At 36.6% G+C, this 27,881-nt stretch overlaps 1 protein-coding gene and 1 pseudogene across 3 annotated transcripts in view; both read right to left on the reverse strand.

Annotated features, from left to right (window-relative positions):
- Positions 1–5,827: 5,827 nt before the first annotated feature.
- The window catches only part of SLC30A5 (solute carrier family 30 member 5), a 36,018-nt gene continuing 13,964 nt past the window's right edge, over positions 5,828–27,881 (reverse strand). For 2 of the 3 annotated variants that reach the window (XM_032849272.1, XM_032849281.1), the window contains exons 5-16: positions 27,094–27,181; positions 22,920–23,007; positions 21,639–21,715; positions 21,224–21,394; positions 20,257–20,545; positions 19,874–20,082; positions 18,661–18,818; positions 17,643–17,772; positions 13,986–14,187; positions 13,120–13,346; positions 8,109–8,237; positions 5,828–7,483 (exon numbers count right to left, since the gene is read on the reverse strand). In XM_032849272.1, the coding sequence (XP_032705163.1) occupies positions 7,313–7,483; positions 8,109–8,237; positions 13,120–13,346; positions 13,986–14,187; positions 17,643–17,772; positions 18,661–18,818; positions 19,874–20,082; positions 20,257–20,545; positions 21,224–21,394; positions 21,639–21,715; positions 22,920–23,007; positions 27,094–27,181 (1,939 nt within the window). In that variant the 3' untranslated portion in view covers positions 5,828–7,312. The remainder of the gene's footprint in view (positions 7,484–8,108; positions 8,238–13,119; positions 13,347–13,985; positions 14,188–17,642; positions 17,773–18,660; positions 18,819–19,873; positions 20,083–20,256; positions 20,546–21,223; positions 21,395–21,638; positions 21,716–22,919; positions 23,008–27,093; positions 27,182–27,881) is intronic. The other variant, XM_032849285.1, reaches the window with a different exon arrangement.
- Positions 11,111–11,341, reverse strand: LOC116862154 (annotated as a pseudogene).

Below are 27,881 nucleotides of genomic sequence, written 5' to 3' on the forward strand. Positions count from 1 at the left end.
ATCCCAGGACCCTGGGATCATGACGTGAGTCAAAAGCAGGTGCTTAACCGAGGGAGCCACCCAGGGGCCCCTAATTAACCTTTTTCTGCCTTAGTTTCCTCATTCATAAAATGGGATAATTATATATTTATTGCTTTGGACATTGGCCATCTGATACATGGTAAGGGGTCAATAACTTATTGCTTTTCTTTAGTATTTATTACAAACTGTTTTTCATATATTAGCCTGTCTCCTTCATTAGGGCAGGATTTTGTTTCATTGATGACTTTAGCCCTATAGCAGTGTGTCTTGGTATAAAGGATTTCAGTAAATTCTTGTTGAGTGTAAGTGAATTTATTGAATGCTTAAAAAACCACAATTGAATTTTATTTTTTTCTTAGACAGGTTTTCCCTATGTGAATATTAATACTGACTGATCTATGTATTGTACTTTGTTGCAGGCGAAACCTTGGTCTTTCCACTCAAATGGAAAATAGCAATAAAGTGGAAAATATGTAAGTGAAAAAATCTGCTCCACCATACTGCATTATTGAACTACAGCTGTTAATACAAACTTAGTATTTGATAATGCCAGAGTACTAGGAGAAAAAATGCATGAGATGATTATGTCAACTGCTTTTATCATGCCTAGCATATAGTAGCTTCTAAATTAATAATCGCTAACAAATTATAGGAACACTTAAAGAATATGCAATATAGAAATTAAAATATAATTTAGAAGATTCTGACAATTATACACACCTATGTTAGGTGTAGATATAGAAGATTCCCCTCACTTCAAAAAAGATGCCCCTTGCTCCTTTTCAACAAATTCTATCTCCCCAAGGCAACCATGTAGACAGAATAATGAGCCACTCCCCATCCAGAATGCTTACAACCTGAGAATATGAACATCCTTTCAATATGTTACATGGCAAAGGGACTTTTAAGACCTTGAGATAGGAGATAATTCTGGATTACCTGGATGGGCCTGGTAGAACCACATGAGTCCTTAAAAGTAGAAGAGGAGGGCAGAAAAGTAGGTCAGAAGAAGATGTAACAGTGGGGAAAGAAACAGGAGAGATTTGAGATGTGAGGAGCACATGACCCATTGTTGCTGGCTGTGAAGATGGAAGAAGCCAAGGAATACAGGTGGCCTCTAGAAACCAGGAACACGAACAAAGAAACAGAGACCTCAGTTCCACAGCCACAAACAGTGAATTCAGCCAACCACCTGAATGAGCAAGGAAATCGATTCTCCCCCAAAGTTTAGGGAAAGAAAACAGTCCTGCAGCACCTTGATTTTAGCCCAGTGAGACCCATATTAGAGCTGACGTACAGACTATAAGACAGTTAGTGTTAAACATCTAAGTTTGTGGTATTTTTTTATGACAAAAATAGAAAATACAAACTATTTCCTGTGCTCTATCACTATAAGCTTTGTTCTTGGATTTTAAGTACATGTAATCATAAAGTACGAACTCTTTTGAGTCTGGCTGCTTTCACCTGACATAGTGTTTTTGAGATTTACCTATGTATTTTTTTTTATTTAAAAAAAATTTTTTTTAAGATTTTATTTATGGGGGCGCCTGGGTGGCTCAGTGGGTTGAGCCGCTGCCTTCGGCTCGGGTCATGATCTCAGGGTCGTGGGATCGAGTCCCGCGTCGGGCTCTCTGCTCGGCGGGGAGCCTGCTTCCGCCTCTATCTCTGCCTGCCTCTCTGTCTACTTGTGATCTCTCTGTGTCAAATAAATAAATAAAATCTTTAAAAAAAAAAAAAAAAAAAAAAGATTTTATTTATGTATTTGACAGACAGACATCACAAGTAGGCAGAGAGGCAGGCAGAGAGAGAGGAGGAAGCAGGCTCTGCTGAGCAGAGAGCCTGATGGGGGTTGGATCCCAAGACCCTGGGATCATGACCTGAGCCGAAGGCAGAGACTTAACCCACTGAGCCACCCAGGCGCCCCGAGATTTACCTATATTTTTTAAAACAGTATTTTTTTTTAAACTGCTGAGTACTGCTCCATTATGAATATACTATAATTTATCCATCTTCTTGTTGATGGATATTTGGGTTGTTTCTGGTTTTTGGTTTTCATGATTATGTACATTCTTGTACAAGTCTTTTTGTGACACACCTTTCCATTTCTTGGGTAAACCTGGGTAAACACCTAGGAACAACTGCTAGGTCACAGGGTAGATATATGTTTAACTTTCAAAGAAATGCAAACAGTTCTCCGAAGTGGCTGTATTATTTCATTCTCCCACTTGCACTGAGTTCTGGTTGCTCCATATCCTCACTTCACTGAACTGAGCACTTAAAATGTATTTCACTGTGTACCTAAGTGTACCGCAACAAAAACAGTAGAAAAGTAACAGGATACCGTATTTGTACATGCAGAAAATATAATATTGATCACCTGTCTTAGAAACTGTACTGTGCATAGAAGGAACAAATCACAGAAAAAATTTTGATTAAGAAAAAATCCAGGGGCGCCTGGGTGGCTCAGTGGGTTAAAGCCTCTGCCTTCGGCTCAGATCATGGTCTCAGGGTCCTGGGATCAAGCCCCACATCGGGCTCTGCTCAGCAGGGAGCCTGCTTCCTCTCTCTCTCTCTGCTTGCCTCTCTGTCAGCTTGTGATCTCTCTCTGTGTCAAATAAATAAATAAAATCTTTAAAAAAAAATCCAATTTTACCATTTTAATTATATTACACAGTATTTACTAGAAAAATTTCCTTCTGAAAAATCACTCTAAAAATGAACATTAGTGGTTTTATAACTGAAATCAGTTCAGCATCTATGTATAAACTCTGCATATTTAACTTGCATATAAATTAAGACTATTAAGAAATGTTTGCCTTGGGGTGCCTGGGTGGCTCAGTGGGTTAAGGCCTCTGCCTTCAGCTCAGGTCATGATCTCGGGGTCCTGGGATCGAGCCCCGCAACGGGCTCTCTGCTCAGCGGGGAGCCTGCTTCTTCGTCTCTCTCTCTCTGCCTGCCTCTCTGCCTACTTGTGCTGTCTCTCAAATAAATAAATAAAATCTTAAAAAAAAAGTTTGCCTTAAAATTCTTAAATTTTAAGAATTTAATCTTAAAAATTAAAAAAAAATTCTGATAGAATTTTTATTATGTGAGGGGCACCTGGGTGGCTCAGTAGGTTAAATGGCTGTCTTTGGCTCAGGTCATGATCCCAGGATCCTGGGATTGAGCCCCACATCAGGCTCTGGTCAGCTGGGAGGCTGCTTCTCCTCCTCCCTCTGCCTCTACTCCCCCTGCTTGTGCTTTCTTTCTCTCTGTCAAATAAATAAATAAAATCTTTAAAAAAAGAATTTTTATTATTTGAGCTCTATTTATCTATATAGTTAAGTAATCTCTATGCCCAACATGGGGCTCGAATTCACCACCCTGATATCAAGAGTTACATGCCCTACTGAATGAGCCAGCCAAGCACCATCTTAAAATATTTTAGGACATCTAACATTGCTGAGGGGAGGTAAACTGTTAAAATCTCTATAGGGTACAATTTAGTGTATTATAAATGTCCTAAACCCTTTGACTCTGAAATCCTACATGCTGGAATGTATTCTATATATTTATTTGTACATATGCAAAATAGTATTTGGGCAAAGCTGTTCCTATCAGCAGTCTATAACAGCAAAACATTGGAACCAACCAAAAAAACTGCATCACTAGGGTTACTATGCAGCTAGGGGAAAAAAATGGACTGCTTTTTAATGTTTAGAATAATTTCTTTTTTCTAAAAAATTTTATTTATTTATTTGACAGAGAGATAGAGAGAGAGCACAAGTAAGCAGAGCAGCAGGCAGAGGGAGAGAGAGGGGGTAGGCAGGCTCTCTGCTAAGCAGGGAGCCTGATGCAGGGCTTGATCCCAGGACCCTGGAATCATGACCCAAGCCGAAGGCAGCCCCTTAACCAACTGAGCCACCCAGGCGCCCCTAGAATAATTTCTAAGTGAAAAATACATATATGTATTTGTACATTTATAAGATATCTGTAAGGATATACTATAAACTGACAAGTATGGTAATTTCTAGAGAGGAGAGCTGTGTATCTGAGTGACAGGGGTGTGAGGTTTTTTGCCATTTATTCTTGAATTCTGAACCATGTGACCATTAACTAGTAAAAACAAATTATCTCTGCATTAATGTAGTATAAATTTTAGGGGAGAATCATCATCTAAATTTAAAGTAAAACCAGAACCCTTAGTTAGAGATATCTAATTATAATTAGTTTCATTATTCTGTTAAAATTAGGAAAGTTTAAAATCTGATTATTTAAAAGGAATAATAAATCTATATAACAGATGTAAAGTTAATTCTTTTTTTTTTTAAAGATTTTATTTATTTATTTGACAGACAGAGATCACAGTAGGCAGAGAGGCAGGCAGAGAGAGAGGAAGGGAAACAGGCTCCCCGCTGAGCAGAGAGCCCGATGCAGGGCTCCATCCCAGGACCCTGGGATCATGACCTGAGCAGAAGGCAGAGGCTTTAACTCACCGAGCCACACAGGCGCCCCAAGTTAATTCTTTAAGATTTTTTTTTAAAATATATATTTGAGAGAGTGGAAGCGAGAGGGGTCACAGAGGTAAAGGGAGAAGCAGACTCACTACTGAGAGGAGAGTCCAATGTGAGCCTCTATCCCAGGACTCTGGGATCATGACCTGAGCCAAAAAAAGCCGCTTAGCTGACTGAGCCACCCAGGCATCCCTAAAGTTAATTTTTTTTTTTTTTTTAAGGATTTTATTTATCTGTCAGAGAGAAAGAGCGAGCACAGGCAGACAGAATGGCAGGCAGAGTGGCAGAGGGAGAAGCAGGCTCCCTGACAAGCAAGGAGCCCGATGTGGGACTCGATCCCAGGATGCTGGGATCATGACCTGAGCCAAAGGCAGCTGCTTAACCAACTGAGCCACCCAGGCGTCCCCCTAAAGTTAATTCTAAGTGGAAATGATGAGCTCCCAAATTGATAATATGGGAAAAACAATGGCTGGAGAGTAAAGGAAGAGGAGACAAATTAATAGGTGTGGTAAACCACCACCACAACCCTTGGGGCAAATGAACTGTTAAACAGGCTGCTGTTTATTTTGATTGCTGTATTATTTTGAAACTTATTTATACAACTTAAATACAGTTTATCTCTTGGGATACTGATTTTTTTTTTAAAGATTTTATTTATTTATTTGACAGAGAGAGAGAGATCACAAGTAGGCAGAGAGAGAGAGGGGAAGCAGGCTCCCTGCTGAGCAGAGAGCCCGACTCAGGATTCGATCCCAAAACCCTAAGATCATGACCTGAGCCGAAGGCAGAGGCTTAACCCACTGAGCCACCCCGGCGCCCGGGGTACTGATTTTAATAGAAAAAAATAGACAAATCAATGAAAGCTACCTTTGAATGCAGGTTTAGAATAATAACTCCTCAATTTTACTGAGCCCTTTTCAACTTGAAGAAATTTTTTTTTCCAATTCATCTCACATACATCATTCCTTTTGCTCTTCATAATCCTATGAATGTGAGCAAATTTTATTCTGGTTTTATGTACCATGGGAAAAAAAAGATACCCAGAGAAGGATTTGCCTGAAGTCACAATGTTTGTAGGAGTTAGAATCTGTACCCTGGTGCCCTTAATACTGGTTTCCCTACTTCCAATCTGCATCCCCTTCAGCCCATGCCCTATGTCTCGCCTTATCTCTCATCAGAGTAATTTAATTTTTCTGCTGTTATATGCCTCCTAGGACATGGCAATTTTAATAACGATGCAATATGTATTGTACCTATCTACTTAAAAATTTTTTAACATACCAAAATTGCATTAAAACATCAATATGCAATTATTTTCCCACCACTCAAAAATTTTAATTATGTATTGAAGATTCTGGACCAGAAAATGTGTAAGGATAAGACAAAGAATATCAAAATAACTTGTAACAAATTTCTAAAACCTCTCACATATTAAAATTGTTAAGATAAAAATATGATTTACAATACATGTTTGCCATTATGGTATAGTTAAAAAAATAACACCCATACTAAAATTAATTCATCCTACTTATCAAAATTCCTATTATATGAATGAAAATATTCAAATGCTTATAAATAGGTATTCAAAGGTTTCTTTTGAACAACATTCTTTGGTGTTCATAAAACTGCATATATTATTATAGATCTCTTTATCATACATTTTTTCAGTCTATACATTCAGTTTAAATTGGAAATGAAAAAATATAAATTAGATATTGTTATAGAAAGTAGTTACAGGGTAGATATTTTGATTTCATGATGCCCAAGTACTTACGGACAAGATTTACTTACTAAATTTAAAATAACTACCTATTCTTTGATACTTCTTATAGATCCACATGTTCCAGAAATTAAAAAAAGAAGCTGTGTTTAAGGCAGAAAATTCAAATGTGAGTTGACATTATTTATGATTCTCTCAACTGGTTGTTCCACAAAATATGGAGCTAAATGAAAAATGAGAACCCTCACATTGCTTGGATCCCAGCTTGACAAGCAACTTGGAGTGGCAGATGCATAACAAGAAATGGAATATTCTACTTCAGAGGAAGAAGACAAGTGATCGAATAACATGCACACAACTTAGTATAAATTCTTTACCCTAATAAAGTAATTATTCATTTGCAAATATTACCAAAAGTAAAAAAATTTATTTTACAGAGTGGTTGGTTTTTGTAATACATCAATAATGTTATACTTCCCTATTCTCACTGCTTGTCTCATTTCAGTGGCTGGTTTCTCCCAAATAATTTAGTTTACATTTAAAGTGGCAATACAACTTTTACTTAATGGATTTAAGTTATAATTAGAAACCAATTTTATATACAGAAAATCCATAAATATAGAACTTTTATTCCTATTTTATCCTAGGGCTATGCAAAAAATTGACTAAAATTTTTCATTTGGGTCTTTGTAATAAACATGTAAATACATTATTTACAATGGAGATGCTTTCTGACAGAAAGTTAACACACAAGTAATTTTGGTCTTTACTAGAATCCATCATTATATGTTCATTTTTGAAGATGATGTGATACATCATGTTCACTCAAATTTTAAGATTCCTGTTATACACATAATTCAAGTAATTATTTTACTTGTACAATTAATGCTTCATTCTGTATTTAAATTTCCTTTAAGAAAGATTCCTTGATCCAACAGCAGGGAGCTTTAGAATTTTTTTCAAATACAGCAAATGTTTCTGTACAATTATGTGCAATTTTCTTCCTTCTGGCAATATTATAAATACCGAGTAAATTAACCTTCATTGTTCATATCCCACAGGTAATTCTTGAGTTATCTCACATGATGTAAGTACCATCTTTGTAGTATTTCATGGACTCCATTTGTTTTGTCATAGCTAGAACATCATGAAATCCAGTACTCAGGCCGGACATATGTTGAAAGTATGCCTCTTTTTCCACTTGAATTGTTAAATTGTTTACTCCAGCATCTTTAAGTATTCCTGTAACCTGTTATCAAAACCCATACATTTTAAAGCATTTAGATTAATACATTTATTGCATATCTTATAACTGATATTAATTTTTTTTCATAGCACAGATAGTCAAAGATAATCCTCAAAGTAATATTTATTATTTATTTGGTCAAATGTTAGCTCTATTTCTTTAGACGGCCAAATTACTGACCTGACATTCAAACTTGAAAAGGGAAACAGCTTTTGTTTGTAATAAGGTAGGTGTAGAATAGGAATACAGGAACTGCTTTGATCCTTACTTCCAATCACAGCGTTAAACGCTGCCAACTTGACTGTAATTACTGTTAATCTAAATCTGTATTTATAATAATTTATTTCTGGATAATCGATTGGGAGCCAAGGTGGATCATAAGTAAATTTTTTTTTACATTCACTTAAGCCTGTCATCTAAGCACTAAAACTTAATTTTATTTTAATGATTTTGGGCTGGAAAACAAATCTAGACATAAAAAGTAAGTTATATTATCCTTGAACAGCTAAAAGATTGGTGTTTTTGAATAGTTAAATGATTATTCAACTGTGTAATTTATAATGTGTCCCAGTTTTTGCATGAATTAACTCAAATGAGATGACTTTAATTAAAGACAAAAGATTATCACCTGCTGTACTATTCTTTGTTCCAGCACATCTGATGTCACCTGTATATGAATTGTTCCTGCCACAACACTGGCTGAATGACGCCAAAAATGAGGGTCTCGGTATGATATTAATCCTTCAATTTTCTGTATCTGTCAAATAAAAGGAAAGATGATGTAAATGGACTTAAAAAGCTGATTTACTTAACAGAAAGCAAACTTTTTGGTCCAAGAAACCACTATTAAGCTGATTTTAGTAAAAAGATAATAAGGAGAGCAAAGAAGTAAGAAAAGAAAGGGATAACTTATTTGAAGTAAAGGTGCCTAAAATATTTTGAAATGGGAATGATGTCAGGGAAGACAGGTCTGAACAGGAAATGAATGGGGGTTACAGGTGTCTTTACACTCAACAGTTGCATGGGTATGCAAGAGGTACTGTGCCTTTTCTAAACACTGGATATTTTCAGTGGACTACCTGGTTTCCTCACATTTATACACATATTCATGTATTAATGGTTATATAAACATGTTCAAAAGATATCCTCTATGTTTAAAAATGAACTGATTAAGTAACAGATATTGCATACATTGTAACACTACATGCATTAAAAATGTATGACGGTATTTATCAACATGACATAAATGGGAAAAATTTTGCAAAGCAGTACAAAACAGTTTTTGCCATTTTTATTTTCAAAATAGCTTTTAAAATTTTTTAAAAGATTTTCTTTATTATTTATTTGAGAGAGAGAAGCAGACTCTGTCCTCTGAGCAGGGAAGAAAATGTGCTTTTCCATATTAAGGTATTTTGAAGATGGGGTGCCTGGTTGGCTCAGTTGGCAGAACATGTGAGTTCAAGCTCCACACTAGTGGCAGAGAGTCCTTAAATAAAAACAAGGCAAAACAAAACAAAAATATTTTGAAGTTGGGGCGCCCGGGTGGCTCAGTGGGTTAAGTCTCTGCCTTCGGCTCAGGTCATGATTTCAGGGTCCTGGGATCGAGCCCCGCATCGGGCTCTCTGCTCGGCGGGGAGCCTGCTTCCTCCTCTCTCTCTGCCTGCCTCTCTGCCTACTTGTGATCTCTGTCTGTCAAATTAAAAAAAAAAAAAAAAATTTTTTTTGAAGTTTTCCAAAATGGGCATAAAGTATTTTTGAAATAAACTTTTTTTTCCTTTTAGTAGGATGTAGGTGAGAAAACACGAATTTATGAAAATAGTGGGTTAAGATGTTATTTCTTAAATACTCAAGATACTGACTTTTCATCAGCAGATCCTAATTTAACATGATATGGCAAGGGTGCCTGGGTGGCTCAGTTGGTTAATAAGCATCTGCCTTTGGCTCAGGTCATGATCCCATGGTTCTAGGATTGAGTGCTATGTGGGGCTCCTTGCTCAGCAGGAGCCTGCTTGTCCTTCTCCCTTTGCCTGCTGCTACCCCTGCTTCTACTCTCTCTTTCAAATAAATAAATAAAAATATACCCCCCCAAGGTTTTTATTATTTGACAGAGAGAAAGAAAGCAGGAGAGGGAGAGGGAGAAGTGGACTCCCCGCTAAGCAGGGAGCCCAACGCAGGACCTGATCCCAGGACCATGAGACCATAACCTGAGCTGAAGGCAGATGCTCAACCAACTAAGCCACCCAGGCACCCTAAGTAAATAAAAATCTTAAAAAAAAAAAAAATTAAAGGAAGAAAGAAAAAGAACATGCAACTCTTCATTTAGGGGTTGTGAGTTTGAGGCCCATGTTGAGTGTAGAGATTACCTTAAAAAAAAAAAAGTATCAAATTCTCTTTCTCAGGGTCATGAATTCAAGCCCCATGTTGGTTGTAAAGCTTACTTGGAAAAAAAAAATGAGGGGTGTTTGCCTGGCTCAGTCAGTAGAACCTGTGATCTCAGGATTTTGGGTTTGAGCCCCACGCTGGGCATAGAGATTACTTAAAAAATTTTTATTTATTTTAGAGAGCAAGAGAGTGAGAGAGTCCACACACTAGTGGGGGGGAGGGGGAGAGGGAGAGGGAGAGAGAATCTCAAGCAGATTCCCCAAGGAGTGCAGAGACTGATGCAGTGCTCAATCCCAGGACCCTGAGATCATGACCTGAGCTGAAATCAAGAGTTGGAGGGCTAACCAACTGAGCCACCCAGGTGCCCCTTAAATATAAAGGTTTTTTTTTTTTTTTTTTCCAATATTATTTATGTATTTATGTGTGAGAGAGAGAGAGAAAGAGAGAGCACAAGCAGGGAGGTGAGGGAGAAGCAGACTCCCTGCTGAGCAAGGAGCCTGATGTGGGGACTCGATCATGGGGTTCTGGGAAATCCCAGGACCCTGGGATCATGACCTGAGCTGGAAGCAGATCCAGGTGCCCCTTAAATATAAAACCTTAAAAAAAAAAAAAGGATATGGCAGACCACAATCTGAAAAACATTTACTTTGTATTTGTTTTTTCTATGAATTTGCTGGTTTATATTCTTAGTCCATTTTCCTGCAAGTTTTTTTCTTGATTTAAAAAATTATGGATAGTAAGTCTCTTCCTGTTTATGTGCTGCAAATATTTTCTCCTCCTCTACCTTTTTTGTTTTTTTCTCTCAAGTTCTGTTTCTAGTCTCGTATTCAAAAAATTTTCCCCATTATGTTCAAAAGCTACTACAAGAGTTTTGAAAATTATATTTAATGTTTCAGAAGAAACCTGCTCAGGTTTGTAGGTTCTTTATCTTTCCGTTAAAAGATGGAAAAAAGGCATCCCTGCCATGCTTCATATTTGATCGGTTGCTTCTATATTAATGCATAAAAGCTTTGGAACACATTGGTCTCAAACAGGAGCAGTTCATGTCAGAAAAAAGTAGAATATGAGCTAATATTCAGTGTTCTATGTTCAGAATGCCTGAGAAAGCATTCTGACTATTGCAAAAGTTTACTTAACAAAAAAGTTCATTATGAAAATGCACGACTTCATTTTATATTGTAGTAAAACAGGTACTTTGGAAAGGACACGTGGAAGCAGTTGATTTCTTCCAGAGTACACACCCACTGTTTACACTTGTTCCAAGACTTCTAACATGATGACACCATTTCCTCATATTACCACCAATCTAGTATTGTTCTGTGGCCCACTAGTAGCCCATCTCCACACATTCACCTATCACAAGAGTGACAAAAGGATCAAACCCTGCAACATTCCTTGGACGTGTCTGCCACCATTTAATTTCAGTGATAATTTCTGGTCCATAAACAGTTATAACTTGGGAGGGTGAACTTTACTCATGGTGTCTCCTGTGTGAGCTCAAAGATCTGTATTTCTTATTTGTTAATGGAGTCTTCTGCTGATGGATAATTTTTAATTGCTCCAATCTGCAGATTATCTTCTTTCCTTTTGGCTTCTAGTTTTGTTTTCCTTTTTTAAAGATTTTATTTATTTACTTGAGAGAGAGAGAAATAGAGAGGAAGAGATAGCAAGAGACAGCACGAGCAGTAGGTGAGGGAGAAGCAGGCCCCCCACTGAGCAGGAAGCCAACATGGGATCATGACCTGAACTAAATGGAAATGCTTAACTGACTGGCCCACCCAGGTGCCACAACCCTACGTTACCCTTCTCCACCATGCCGCTTTTTCTCTTTAAAGATTTTATTTTTTTAAGAGGGAGAAAGGGAAAGAAAGAGAAAGCATGTGCATGAGTGGGGTAGGGGTGGGGCCAGAGGGAGAGGTAGACTCCCCCCTGAGCAGGAGGCCTGACAAGGGGCTTGATGCCAGGACTCTGAAGACTGAAGGTGAAGGCAGACACTTAACCAACTGAGCCACCCAGGTGCCCACTGCCTTCTAGTTTCAATTCAAGCTTATTAAAAAAGGTTTTCTCTACATCTGTACAGAACTATACTAAAAATGTTCTTCTATTTTCTTGTAGTAGTTTTATTATTTTTTTATCATTTACATAATTAGTCCATTGGAAATATGTCTTTATATTTGATGGTAAAGAGATAATAAAGCCTTCCTTTTCCACCAAGTGGAAATGTTAATTAGGCCCATCGTTTCTCTCCACTGATCTGAAATGCCATTTTTGCTACAAACTGAATTCCATAAATCCCTGGGTCTGTTTCTGGACAACCAATTTTTAAAAAATTGATTTATGTGTTTATTGCTGTGCAAGAACAAAACTGTTAGTTGTGTTAGTTAATTCTGTAACTTTATAATCACAGAATGGGATCCTATTAGTTAATTCTGTAGTTTTTACATCTTTGTTGTTTTTATTCTCAAGCATTAACTCTTCCAAATAAGTTTCTAAGTAATATTAGATTACCTATTCTCCCCCAAAACAAAAAAAAACACACACACAAAAAAGAAAAGAATCACAGGAAAGGCAATTGCACTGAGATTTAAATGCAAGAAATAGGACAACTTCACAATAGTTTCCCATCCAAGAAAAATCTCTCCATTTATTCTCTCCCTATTTTCTTTTTCTTTTTTTTTTAAGATTTTATTTATTTATTTAACAGAGTGAGAGAGAGAGATCACAAGTAGGCAGAGAGGCAGGCAGAGAGGGGGAAGCAGGCTCCCCACTGAGCAGAGAGCCCGATGCGGAACTCAATCCCAGGACCCCAGGATCAGACCCTGAGCCAAAGACAGAGGCTTAACCCACTGAGCCACCCAGGCACCCCTCACTCCCTATTTTATATGTATGTTAGTTAGTTACGTATGTATGTATATATGCATGTATTTACTTTTGAAAGAGAGAAAGAGAGTGTGTGTGTGCACACACAAATGGGGGGCGGAAGGGACTAAGAATGTTAAGTAGCCTCCACATGGAGCCTGATGCAGGGCTCGATCTCATGACTCTGGGACAATGACCTGAGCCAAAATCAAGAGTCAGATGCTTAACCGACTAAACCTTTTTATGTCTTTTAAATAAAACTGTATTTTCTTAATTCATATTTTGCACATTTCTAGTTGAGTCAACTTAATTTCAAATGCTATTTTATTTATTTATTATTACTTTTTCAAATGCTATTTTAAAAGGAAAAAATATAGTGAAGAAATTACACACAGTACCTTTTCTAAAGCAAGATGTAGTTCTTTTTCATATTCTGGTGGCAGTCTCAAAAGTAGAACCTGACAGGCATCTTTAATCAGTGGAACAACACTGAGAAATATTAATATAGCAATAAAGAGAGAACACAGGGGATCAGCAATGAACCATCCAAACTGCTCTATAAGAACTGTGGATACAATCACACCAATACTGCCAAGTGTGTCTGCCAAAACATGTAGAAATACACCTACAAATAAAATATGAAAACATTAAAAATTAAAACACATCTCGATCTTTTATCCTTTTTATAAATATTACTGGGTACCTACTATGCACCTGATTCTGCTGGGGATAGTACTTAAAAAAAAAACCTCAAAAAACACGGTCACTGCTCTCAAAGAATTCACGGCACAGTGGTAAAAAGAGAAAGATAGAGGGAACTACAGCTCAGAGTGGTGAGTTTTATGATGGTGTGGTTTTCCTAGAAATCACATATAAGCCAAGTTCTGACAATACCCAAATAAAACAGTCACAATAAATAATTCAACACAGTAAATAATATTTCCCCTATATATTTTATAGTAAAATAAAAATTTCCTGGTTCTTTTGTAGTGAAAGTTCATAATGACATAGTATTTCCCTTCCAAATAATACTTATGCAAAAGTCACTATGAAAAGGACTCTATAATACAATTATCTGATTAAAATTGACATTTGTGAAGAAATGTGAGCATTTTCTACAGCAGATGACTTCAGACAATTTTTTAAGCCACAGAGTGTTTTTCTAAAATAAAACTGTAACCAGAAGCCTAATATATATTAAAAATAAGACAGTGTCAATTCAGAACACAGTTGAAAAACAGGACAGTATTTGGCAAGGACTCACCCCTCATGTTAGCATTCATGCCTCTGCCTGCAGATCCGTGGCTGTGACCATGCCCATGGTCACTGTGTCCATGCATATGGTGGGAATGACTGTGATCAGATGAATGACAGCTTCCCTGAGAAGCTCCATGGTTATGGTTATGGGCATGGCTAAAGGCACAGATACCAATAAGGTTTACTATCAGCCCTCCAACTGAGACTGGCTAGTAAAAGGAGAAAAGAAAGCCTTTAAATTTGTAATTAAAAAAATATATTGTTATTTAAGAGCTACTGTATATCTAAATATGTTTTTCTATTTACAGTTTTCAAAGTATTTTTGGTAAAACTTAAGTTCAATAAGGATATAAAAAAATTTTTTTTTAATCTTTAAAAAAAATTAACATATATTATTAGCCCCAGGGGTACAGGTCTGTGAATCACCAGGTTTACACACTTCACAGTACTCACCATAGCACATACCTTCCCCAATGTCCATAATCCCACCACCCTCTCCTTACCCCACGCCCTGAGGCAATGCTCAGTTTGTTTTGTGAGATTAGTAGGAGTCTCTAATAATGGTTTGTCTCCCATAAGGATATCCAAAATTTTTAAAAAGCAGATTTTAGAATATTTTAGAAGAAACATTTGAACTTTCAAATAGCAAAGTTTTGACAAGAAGAGGGATTTGGACTTGCTTTAATCAATAAAGAACATGTACCTTTCATGGTTTATGAATAAGTTATGCTAGAGTTTTGTTTCATTTAAACAGAGCTTCAAAGTACTGCTTACTAGAGCAAGTATGCACTCTAGCTAAAATCTTGTTTGTATTACCAGATGAATTTCAGTTTGTAAGGCAATGATTATAATTTAGTAACTAGTGGATTCCAAATATATATAATCTTATTGTGTTTAAAACATAGTAAAATTTCCCAAAGTAAAAAGAAGGTATAATGGAAAAACAAACATGTAATAGTAATCTTTCACTTTTTTTTTTTTTTAAGAAGTGAATGGAATTATCTTGATTTAATAATGCCACATAACACCCTAAAGGATAAACAAAGTTACCCTTTATTATTCTCTCTTATAAAATGATTTTGGATGTTCAGAGTGTTACTTAATTTACCATACATTACAATTTCTCCTTTAGAGAAATCCACTTGATTTATAAAAAGAATATATAAAAATAATGGAGACAGATAATTCAAATTAATTTCCAAAGATTGTAAGATAAGAGATTCACTTTAGTAAACATGTATGGAAATTATACACTTCTTAATGAGGCTCAGACCATTTATCTGTCAGATTTTAAAATTTTAGTTAGCTCGGGGCGCCTGGGTGGCTCAGTGGGTTAAAGCCTCTGCCTTCAGCTCAGGTCATGATCCCAGGGTCCTGGGATCGAGCCCCACATCAGGCTCTCTGCTCAGTAGGGAGCCTGCTTCCCTTCCTCTCTCTCTGCCTGCCTCTCTGCCTACTTGTATTCTGTCTGTCAAATAAATAAAATGTTAAAAAAAAAATTTTAGTTAGCTTTATGAACTTGAAAATGGTTCCTAAATTTTGAATAAAATCAAATATTACATACAGAGACTCCGTCATCTCAAATATTTCTCCTCTAATGAGAAATGCTTCATTTGTATAGATTTCATCAGAAAAAAATAATGTAGAAAGTGTAAGCATGTAACCCCCCAAAATCAGTCAATGAGAGAATGGTGTACTTTCTATGCACATACTAAAATACATACATAAACACCTTTTAAAACCAGCAATAGTATCACATTATAATGCTGCTTTGGAATTTCTTTAACTTAGTACAGTTTATAAGTATTTCTCATGCCAGTGTATATAGATATGCCTCATTCTTTTTATTGGCTATACAGTACCCTATGAATGACAGCTTTATTTCTTTATTTAACTAGTCTTTTCCTTGGTGGACATTTTTTTGTCACCATTATGAGCAAAGGCACAAGGAATCATGCACCTTTACACATCTGTGCAAATATGTTTTGCAAAAATTTCTGTAACAAATATTAAAGGTCAAAGATATAAGCATTTAAAATTCAAAATATATTTCTAAACTGTAATCAAAGCATTTTATTAATATATGCTTCCAGCAACCAGATTCATAACTGCTTATAGTCATCCAACAATTAATTGCTGATTTCCTACTACAAGCCAGGTGCTAGTTTAAGTGTTAATGAGAGAAAATTCAGGTCCTAAAGATACTTCACTTATATCTTTAATTGTGGAAGAAAGACAAAGGGTTGTAAGTCAATGTTGCTATAAAAAAAAAAAAAGCAAGATGTAACAGAAATACTGAGAAAGGGAAATCTACAAAAAAGTCTTTGAAGAGGGATATATTTTTTAAAGATTTTATTTATTTGACAGAGAACAGCAAGAGAGGGAACACAAGCAGGGGGAGTGGGAGAGGGAGAAGCAGGCTTCCTGTGGAGTAGGGAGCCTGTTGCAGGGCTCGATCCTAGGACCCTGGGATCATGACCTGAGCCGAAGGTAGATGCTTAATGACTGAGCCACCCAGGCACCCTGAAAAGAGGGATTAAGGGAAAATATCTCACTGGAAGAGACATATCAACAAAGTCCTGACAAAGGCTGGAAGGCAGATGTGAGGGAAGGGCATGCCAACTACAAGAAATAGCATATGCAAAGGTTTGAAGGTCCAGGGAGAACATTATAAACTACTACAGCAGTAGTACAATCAACAAAGTAAAGCCTTTAAAATGATAGTATTTTTCTGATTCTATCTCTAACATTTTGCAAATTTCCTCAGGTATCTATAAAGCACATCTTTTTTTTTTTTAATGAGTTTACTTTTATTTATTTATTTTTAGATTTTTAATTTCTTTTTGACAGAGACACAGCCAGAGAAAACACAAGTAGAATGGCAGAGGGAGGAGGAGGCTTCCTGCAGAGCAGGGAGCCCCACGCAGGGCTCATTCCCTGACCCAACCCAAAGGTAGACGCTCAACGACTGAGCCCCCCAGGTACCCCTATAAAGCACATCTTCACAGAAAAACATTCAATAAGTCAGAAAGAAATCTTAGGTTTTAGACTGTTATATAATATTCTAACTAAAATATCAGCGAAAAGGATTAATTTCTAAGAGTCAGCGGCGTAAATACAAAGACAAGATAAGAAATTATGTTAACTTAGGGGTACCTGGGTGGCTCAGTGGGTTAAGCCTCTGCCTTCAGCTCGGGTCGTGATCTCGGGGTCCTGGGATCGAGCCCCATGTCGGGCTCATTGCTCAGCGGGGAATCTGCTTCCCCTCTCTCTGCCTGCCTCTCTGCCTACTTGTGTTCTCTCTCTCTGTCAAATAAATAAATAAAATCTTGGGCGCCTGGGTGGCTCAGTGGGTTAAAGTCTCTGCCTTCGGCTCAGGTCATGATCTCAGGGTACAGGGATCGAGCCCCGCATCGGGCTCTCTGCTCAGCAGGGAGCCTGCTTCCTCCTCTCTGCCTGCTTCTCTGCCTACTTGTGATCTGTCAAATAAATAAATAAAATCTTAAAAAAAAAGAAAAAAATAAAATCTTAAAAAAAAATTATGTTAATTTAAATTAAAAAATAAAATAAAAGCTTCCTAGATCAGTAACTACAAATAAACTTCAGCATGGAAAAGACTGTACAGGGTATGAATAGAAATTCAAACAGGAAAATAAAGACTTACTGTTAACATATGTGTGTCTAATTCCGGAGGGTCAATTAATCTAGCCACTGACTCCATAAACACAAAAAAGGCTATTACCATTAGAAAAAGTCCATTAATAAATCCAGAGAGAATTTCTATTCGGCCATACCTAAAAATGTAGAATATATTTTTATAAAAGGAAAATGACAAATATTTTTAAAGTATAAACATTATGTTAAAAAAGAGGATATAAGTCAAAATTTTCAACTACGGACATAAATAATACGATCACAAAATTACCAAGATTTTAAATACCATACTAATGCTGGAAGAGTCTTTCTGTCCTTAAGTTTGTTGCAATTATAAATATATATATTTTTATAAATACAAATATTTATCAAAGTCCTTCAACGTTTCCCCTTACACAAAGCCTTTCTTAGCAAGAAGTTCCTTCTCTCCTTTTAATGGGCTCTCCCTTGATGGGCTCTGTACCTGTCATAACATATAGACTGCTTTGTACCAAAATTATTTGTATTTTTGGGTCACCTATCTTTCACAATGTTAACTGCTGAAAGAGCTGCATTTATCAATCTATTCAGAGTAGGTCTTACCAAAATTCTTTGTACAAATCAAGGATTCTAATATTTGTTGAACTGAATTGTTGATGAAAGGGAATTTCATGCCTAGCCTCTTCAAATTCTGAATACTCTTTCTAATGGCAAAGATGCAAATGACCATGCACATTCCACTGTCTCAAATAAACTGTTAGGCAAAGAGCTCAAAATCTAACTGATTTTCTGTTCTCTCCATACAAGAGGAATTAGTCAGAGAATATAACCTGGAGCTTACTTGTTTATCATATGCTTGGTTTATTTCCTCATATCTACTTCAATTTAAAGAAAACTAAAGCTCTGAAAAATTACTTGTATTAAAGTAATTACAAATTACTTATATTTAATTACTTGTATTAAGAGTAATAAAATTTTATTCCCTAAGATGGAATTTGCCCTTACATTTTTCCATTGTATTACATCACCTTGATGGTCAGTGTACCTACCCATAGGAAAAAATCCGAGTTGCTTTCCATCTACTCATCAGGGCCGCAAAAAGCCCCATGACCAAAGCAGAGCAGTCAAAAAGCATGTGAAATCCATCTGAGATCAGACCCAGACTATTGGTCAACACGCCATAGAATAACTCAACAAAGGTAAAAAGCTAAAAAATAAATTTAAAGAAAAACAGGGGAGGAATATGTTAGGAAATACTGTCTCAAGAGATTTAACAGAACTTAATCATGAGAATTTTAACTTTTTAGTTAAAAAAAACTTCTTAAAGATTTTTTTATTTGACAGAGAGAGAGAGAAAGAGGGAGAGAGAGGGAGAGAGAGGGAGCAAGTGAGCAAGAGCAGGGGAGCAACAGGCAGAGAGAGAGGGAGAAGCAGACTCCCCTCGGAGCAAGGAGCCCAGGTACGTAGCTCAATCCCAGGACTCTGTGATCGTGACCTGAGCGGTAGGCAGGGGCTTAACCAACTGAGCCACCTTTTATTATGCAAACCTTTCTTAAAGCTATAACTGCCACTTTATTTCATTTCATATAAACTGTAAGACAGGGACACTTGGGTGGCTCAGTTGGTTAAGCATCTGCCTTTGGCTCAGGTCATGATCCTAGGGTCCTGGAATCAAGTCCTTCATTCAGCTCCTTGCTCAGTGGGGAGCCTGCTTTTTTCCTGCCTGCTCTGCTTTCCACTACCCCAGTTTGTGCACGCTCTCTCTCTCAGACAAATAAATAAATCTTAAAAAAAAATAAAAAAAAAACACTGTAAGATACTATACTATATCAGGTATGTTCATCTTATAAAATTATTGAAAAAGAGATAGTTTCATTCATGTCTGTAGAACTTAATACACTAGGCTATAAAACGTTAGCAATCTTGGGGGTGGGGGGGGGCGCCTGGGTGGCTCAGTGGGTTAAGTCTCTGCCTTTGGCTCAGGTCATGATCCCAGGATCCTGGGATTGAGTCCCGAATCGGGCTCCTTGTGTAGCAGGAAGCCTGCTTCTCTCTCTGCCACTCTGCCTGCTTGTGCTCTCTCTCTGACAAATAAATAAACAAAATCTTAAAAAAATAAAATAAAATAGCACACTAAACTAATGTATCTAAAATGCCTCAGAAATGGTTTGCTTAAGTAGTCTGAATATGATCCTGTAATCTTCCTATTACTGAAAGAAAATGTAGCTTTTAGGAAATGTCACAAATGTATAAAAATCTTACCAGATTCAAACACAAGAAGTAAAAGATCTGCCTAGAGTCATTCTCCTCAAGAATTTGTTTTAGTGATTCCTTAATAAACCTGGGGATCGATTGGGAGCTATGCTGGAAAGCATCACCCATGAAATTATAAAGAGGTGTTCCTTCAGGAGAATATCCAATTAGGGTGCCTTTCTGTCCTCTCTTGGAAGGAGATGATAAGATGTTGGCAGCTTTTAAAAAAGGGAAAACAATAACATTAAAAATGTTTTGAAAGGTTAAGCTACCAAAACCAACATGGCATCTGTCAGCACTAAATGCAAGCCCTGAACAAATTCCCAAACTAAGTAAACGATTTCAACATCAGAATCCATGAGATGAAATTTCCTAAGGGGAAAAATGCTCACACAAAATGAAGAATATAGCGCTCACTACCACTCCTCCAGACAGGACATGTTCAGTGCTTTCCTGGTGTGCTGCTTTGTTCATAGCTCGAAGCTGGTCTGTTATTGGATGTGTCCAAAAATTTCCAAAAAGTAGAGCACTAATAAAAATGGCAAAGGATCCATAGCGGGCACATATGGAAACTTCCATTTTGACTGAACAAATGGAATCGACATAGAAATCCAGGATCATGACAAAAAAGATAACTGTTGTGAAAGGCATTATGAGAGAAAACCAAGACTCGACTTTACTCTAGAAATTAAAAAAGAAAAAAAATAAATTGTTAGTACTGCACTGGAATAAAGTTCATGTCTTATGCTTTAGTTAATCCCTTTATATTTAAGCAAATATTCTAACTCAATATGATTCATAAAATGGTAAGAGCTGTAAAATATTAGTATATTTCCCAGTAACCCCCAAAGTATTAAAAATAAAAGCATTATGGTTTAATGATTATATAAATTCTAGGTGACCCACAATTCTTGTCTGTAACACACAGTAACTATTAAACAGGTTCTTCAGCGTCTCAGTGGCTCAGTTGGTTAGGCGTCCGACTTGTGATTTCTGCTCAGGTCATGATCTCAGGGTTGTGGGATCAAGCCCTGCAACAGGCTCAGCGTGGAGTCTGCTTGTCCCTTTCCCTCTGCTCCTCCCCCAGATCACCCATTCTCTCTAAAATAAATACATATTCTTTAATTGATTCCTTTGGGCCACAGGAATGGGATGAATATATAAATGTAATAGTACCTGATTTGTATTTTCTATAAACAGTAAAATTTACCCCAAAATTTTTCCAAAAATTGTCATAAAAAGCAATGATAATTTAAGATACTTGCAAGTTCAAAGTGAAATAAAATACAATGTACTGAACTAAAATTTTTAAGTAAGAGCAAATCATTTTACTTATTACCAATAAATTCCTACTCTTACCTCAGTTGTCACAGAAAGAACAATGACCCATGGGCATAAGAGAAGCACAGAAACAAGATGGGATAAAGCTTGAAGACGTTTGCCTCCACCAACATCTACAGAGAGTTTTCTGGAAGCTGTATGAAAACCAACTTTACAACACAAAGCCAGTACTAGCAACAATACTCCACCCTATGAATAAAATTAGATAAGTTTCATTAGAAACACACAGTCCAATGCTCAATCCTTAAATACATAATATTTGAAGAAATGGAGCTATTAATTTTTCTCTTCCATAACCCACATTATTGAACTACTTAAATGTCAGGCAGTACTGTAAATTACTGGAACTTATTTCAACTGCACTTTTAAAGTTATAGTTGCTCTACTTTTTTACAATCTCTTGATCACATTAGGAACAAAGAAAAGAACATACCTTGTGATCTGCCACACCTAAGAAGGCAATGGCTGTGTAAAGCATGTGAGTTAGAGCACTGTCATGATGTCCTTCAGCTAAGTGAGTTGCAGTAAAGGAAAAAAAAATAATCCCAAATATTAACTCCTTAAATCCTGAAGTCCTCCTAAAATTTTAGCTACATTATTTTAGGCTGACAATAGACTAGTTTGGGGGCCCCAAACCTGACTACTTGCCAATAGTTTACTGCCCTTAAAAAAAAAAAAAATTTAATTTGGGGAAATGATTTACAAATTGGAATGGCCTATATTTCTTTTGTTGTCTCCAAAACAATTAGAATAGCCCTTGAGAAATAGTTGTTAAATTTTAGAAGTCAACCTCCAAAAGTACATGCATGTATACTGTAGGTACGACAAAGGGACAAGAGCAAGGAACTTCTTGGACCACTACTGTCATGAAATTAAGGTTGCTCTTTCAGAGTATGTCAAATCAGTTCTAAATCCGTTTCTAAATCACTAACTACATAAACCTCAGTAAAGCAAGTAGAAAGCAGAAAGGGGCATGGGTGGCATATCACAAGCAACCTGTTCTTCAAAGTCACACCACTCTCTTTCATTGTAACAAAGTAAACTGTTACTAGTTAAATGACAGGTTTTAGGACAGTATCAGTAACCAGAAGAATCAAAACTGGTATTCTAAGGTCGGCTGAATGGAGGGGGCAAAGGTGTATGGACAGGGAAGAACAAGGCATGTCTGTTTGTAGAGGAAAATGAGTATACATATTTGACTGGAAAGCTGGGGTTACAGAGTAGTGGAAGCTCGACTAGAAACAACAGTTTAGACCAAGAGAGTGAGTACTAGGTGAGGGAACTCAGCTTTTTCTTTCAGGCAAGAAGATGTCAAAGATTTTTCATTAAATTTCAAAAGAGTTTATATTTAATAATTGCAACTGACTTCTAAATTGAGCATTTAAATCATTAAATCTGTTACAAGGGAGCCAACAGAGTGATTTTGTTGACTGACAAGTCAAAAAAAAATTTTTTTTAAGCACTAGGATATTCTAAAATAGTCTTTCACTGTCCCTGTAGAAGATATTGATGGAAATGCTATAAAATACTTAATTTAGAGTAAATTTACTCATTATTTGAATACCTACATTAACCCATGGAAGTTTCATGCATGACTGATTTTATTTTTACTTTTTCATGACTGACTTTAATTCGATCCTCCTTCTTGTCCCATTCTGCCAGTCTTCTATTTTTCCGCAAGACTAAATTATTTCAATCTATTAAAAAAGGATACGGTGTTCAGCCATTTTAGCCATGAGATCATCATTGTCGAAAAGCAATAGGCAGATTACAGCAATAATGAAAAAAGCAGCCCCTCTTGTCTGAAAATGAAGAAAATATTAGCAAGGATGGCTATTTTAAGAGTTGATGTTTAAGACCATGATTATACAAATGCTAAAGAAAAATTATTTTCCAAATAAATATTTAAAGAAAAAATAACATCTCACATTAAAGCCCTTCTACTATACAATATAAATTTGCAGTATTTTTTTAAAAGATTTTATTTGTTAAAAAAGAGATTTTATTTATTTATTTGACACAGAGCGAGAGAGAGCGAGCGTGAGCACATAAGCAGGGGGAGCAGCAGAGGGAGAGAGAGAGGCCAGCTCTCCACTGAGCAGAGAACCCGATGTGGGGCTTGATCCCAGGACCCTGGATCATGACCTGAGCTGAAGGCAGATGCTTAACAGACTGAGCCACCCAGGTGCCCCTAAATTTGCAGTATTAACAGTAACATAAACAAGTAAAGAGCTCCAACAAATTCTGTAGTATATTTTGAAGGCATTTAAGACACATAGGAACGACAACCTGAACTGTCTCCTTGCTAAGAGGGCTAGCTGTGTTACCATGCACAAACTATTAGTGTTTGCAGAATTAATTTTCCTAAATGTTACTTTGCTTCTGTTTGAAAAGCCCAAGCAGCTACAGAATAATTAGTAGGAACTTATTTTATTCTACAACATGTAAGTGATAGAGAAGACAGTTAATTTACAACAATATCAATATTCTAGTTACTACTCTTCTAGGGAAAAAGAATAAAGAGGCATATTAGGAAAATTAGCAAGTCAATTTTCATATCCAGCAAAAGTGTAGAGCATTTAAAAGCTGATGATTTTTTTTAGTAAGTTTCTCATCTCAGGAAAGGATTTTGACAAAAGAAAATTAGGAAGAACATACTGCCTAGTTTATGCAAATACTTCAGAATGTTGGGTATAAAAGCCATCCAAATAGCATTATGATACATTCTGTATTTATAAATTTACAAGTATAAAACAAAACAAAACAAATTTACAGGTATACTGCCACACATTTTCATTAAATAAAAGTTAAAATTTAAAGTGAGAATCCTATTTTATTCATGAACATGATTACCACTACACTTGATAAATTCTTTGTTAGTGTGATAGATGGGTATCTTGACAAATGTCAGTATACATAAACCACACAATTTTAAATTTCATAATTTTCATTAAATTAGAATATGACAATATCAACAACAGCCAGAATATAATTTAATTTTTTGTTAAAGAGGGCAACTGAGAATTTTGTAGGGCTTCAGTCATAACTAAGAAAAAACACATGCTATGTTCCCGGATAGACGCCCACATTCATTATAGACACTAATGGCACGATGTGTACAATTCATATTCTCATTTCTGAGTATTAGGGCAGCAAAATTTTTATTTATTTTTAATTATATTTTTAAAAGATTTATTTATTTGAGAGAAAGGTGGGGAGGGGCAGAGGGAGAGGGAGAGAGAGTCAAACAGACTCCACATTGAATGAACAAGGAGCCTACATAGGGCTCAGTCTCACAACCCTGATATCATGACCTAAGCTGAAACCAACAGTCGATGCTTAACTGACTGCGCCAGCCAGGGGCTACCCAGTTTTTTTTTTTTTTTTTTTTTTAATGTTTTAAAGTCATTTGTATTTCTTTTGGGAGCTGTCTTTCCCTGCCCTTGGCTCATTTTTATTGAGAATCTTATGCATTTTTCTTAACTGACTTTACTAATTTATATTTTGAAAGAAACATGAAACTTTTACTTGTGGTAGTTTTCTGTTGTTGTTTGCACGATTTCTGTTACAAAGAAACTAAAAATTGCTATGAAGTCAAATGTACTGAGTTTTCCCATTGTGATTTTTCCCCACTGCTTTATTTTTTTTTAAGATTTTATTTATTTATTTGACAGATCACAAGTGGGCTAGAAGCAGGCAGAGAGGCTGGGGGAAGCAGGCTCCCCGCTGAGCAGACAGCCCGATGTGGGGCTCAATCGCAGGACCCTGAGATTATGACCTGAGCCGAGGCTTTAACCAACTGAACCATCAGGCGCCCCTATTTTTAAAAAAGATTTTATTTATTTATATGACAGAGAGAGAGAGAGAGAGATCATAAGTAGGCAGAGAGGCAGGTAGAGAGAGGGAAGCAGGCTCCCTGCTGAGCAGAGAGCCCGATGTGGGCCTCGATCCCAGGACCCTGAGATCATGACCTGAGCTGAAGGCAGAGGCTTAAGCCACTGAGCCACCCAGGCACCCCTTCCCCACTGCTTTTATGCTCAGAAAGTTCTTTGCTTGTAGTTAATTATCCATCTACATTTTATATTATATATGTATCGGTTTTTTATATATATATATATATATGTGTGTGTGTGTATATATATATTTATTTATTTATTTTTAAAGATTTTATTTATTTATTTGACAGACGGAAATCACAAGCAGGCAGAGAAGCAGGCAGAGAGAGAGGAGGAAGCAGGCTCCCTGCTGAGCAAAGAACCCGATGTGGGGCTCGATCCCAGGACTCTGGGATCATGACCTGAGCCGAAGGCAGAGGCTTTAACCCACTGAGCCACCCAGGGGCCCCCCATATTTTATATATTATACACATTTATGGCTGTTTATATTTTACATACTATAGTGTATCACATTTACGTATAGTATTTTATACTACAATTATGTATTTACATGTATTTTACATATTATACTATATTAATATTACTGTATATTTTATATATATATATATTTAAAGATTTTATTTATTTATTTGACAGAGAGAGATCACAAGTAGGCAGAGAGGCAGGCAAGGGAGAGAGATGGAAGCAGGCTCCCTGCTGAGCAGAGAGCCCGATGCAGGACTCGATCCCAGGACCCTGAGATCACGACCTGAGCAGAAGGCAGCGTCTTAACCCACTGAGCCACCCAGGCGCCCCTGTATATTATATATTTTTATTGGCAAAATACTTCAATCTACTTGACATTTATTTTGGAGTACTCTATGAGTGAGATGAAATAGTGGCATCTGCTTTAATATTAATTATCCCATTTGAAATCTATGGGTTAGGTGGTCTCTCTGCTCTACCTGGCATGTTACTTTGTTCACTTAATTTTATTCATAGGCCTCCATTACTTAGCCTCAACAGCTCCTTTTAGAACAGGGACTACTACATCTTATTTGTCTTTATTTCTCCTTTCCCCTATAACTGGAACAATTCACCATGCACAGCAAACTATCTAGTAAAAAAGAAATACTGGGGTGCCTGGGTGGCTCAGTTGGTTAAGCAACTGCCTTCGGCTCAGGTCATGATCCCAGGGTCCTGGGATCGAGCCCAGCATCGGGCTCTTTGCTCAGCAGGGAGCCTGCTTCCTCCTCTCTCTCTGCCTGCTTCTCTGCCTGCTTGTGATTTCAGCTCAGGTCATGATCCCAGGGGTCTGGGCTAGAGCTCCAGGGCTCTAGCTCTCATGGGGCTCTTAGCTCCATGGGGAGTCTGCTTCTCCCTCTGACCTCCTTGCCTCTCATGCTCTCTCTCACTGTCTCTCTCTCAAATAAATAAATAAATAAAATCTTAAGAAAAAAAAAATACTGTAGATACAAAAATTTGGAATTGCAGATTCTTGACTCATTTACCAAAATAGGATAATATTTAAATTACTTAAGATAAATAAGACCTAGTTAGCAAAATGTTGGGTAAATATCCATCAGACTTTATAACAAGTGTTCATAAGTGTTTTCTAAAAATGATGAATAAGGGTTAAAAACGAGGTGGGCAAGAGACTTGGGTATAGCATGATGGAGATTTTTGTGGTGATCAATCTGTTCAGTGTCTGGATAAGGTCTATGGATTGTACCAATGTTAATTTCTTGGTTTTGATAGTATAATTGAATTGGGTAAGAAATTACCATTGAAACGGAGTGAAGGAAACTCTTGGTGCTATTTTTGCAACTTCCTATGGATATATGATGATTTCAGAATAAAAAGTTAAAAAAAAAGTTTGTAAGAAAAACTTAAAATTAGCAGAAAAAGCCCCTGCATTCTTTTAAATGGTGAAAGATTTTATTTAATTGGTTTGGATACTATTTCACATGCATAACTTTCAATTTTCAAGTAACTAATAACAGAAAATTTTACCTTTGCTGGTCCTCCTCCAGAACTAGTGAACAAAACACTGAGTAGTGAGATGACAACAGTATCACTGTGTTCAAATAGCAGCAAAGTCCTATAAAAATACAACATTATCATTCACAAAATACATCTGATCTTCACTGAGAAGCATGAATTCAACTGCAGTAAGAGAAAATAAATATTTCTCCTTGATTTCACAAAACACTGAGAAAAATAAATAGGGACAATTGCTTTGGAATAATCTATCTTCTGGCCTTACCTACCCCAGAAAGGCTGAAACTAGGGTAACTTGGCTAGTTCAGTTAGTAGAGCACCTCACTCCTGATATTGGTGGTCAGTTCAAGTACCATGTTAGGAGTAGAGCCTACTTAATTTAATTTAAAAAAAAAAAAAAAAAAGGAGGGAATAAAAGCTGAAATGGTATAACTTATAGGATTATATCACATCAATTTCTTGTGTATGTGTACCAGGAAACACTTAGAAGGTTGCTCCTATCAGCTTTGTCCACAGTAGACCCAACCTAAATGTCACTGGTAAGAGAATAATAAGGAATATGCCCATTCAACGGACTATTATACATCAATAAAAATGAATGAAATTCTATGAATATATTAAGAAATGCTGAATTGTATGCCTCATTTTTTTATTAAGGGAATTTTTAAGATTTATTTATTTGACAGAGAGAGACAGTAAGTGAGCACAAGCAGGGGGTGCAGCAGACTCCCTGCTGAGCAAGGAGCTTGATGAGGGGCTCAGTCCCAGGACCTGGGATCATGACCTGAGCTGAAGGCAGA

The sequence above is a fragment of the Lontra canadensis genome, unplaced genomic scaffold (genome assembly GCF_010015895.1).
Source record: "Lontra canadensis isolate GAN:19392208 unplaced genomic scaffold, GSC_riverotter_1.0 scaffold4, whole genome shotgun sequence".
In the NCBI taxonomy this organism is placed as follows: Eukaryota; Metazoa; Chordata; class Mammalia; order Carnivora; family Mustelidae; genus Lontra; species Lontra canadensis.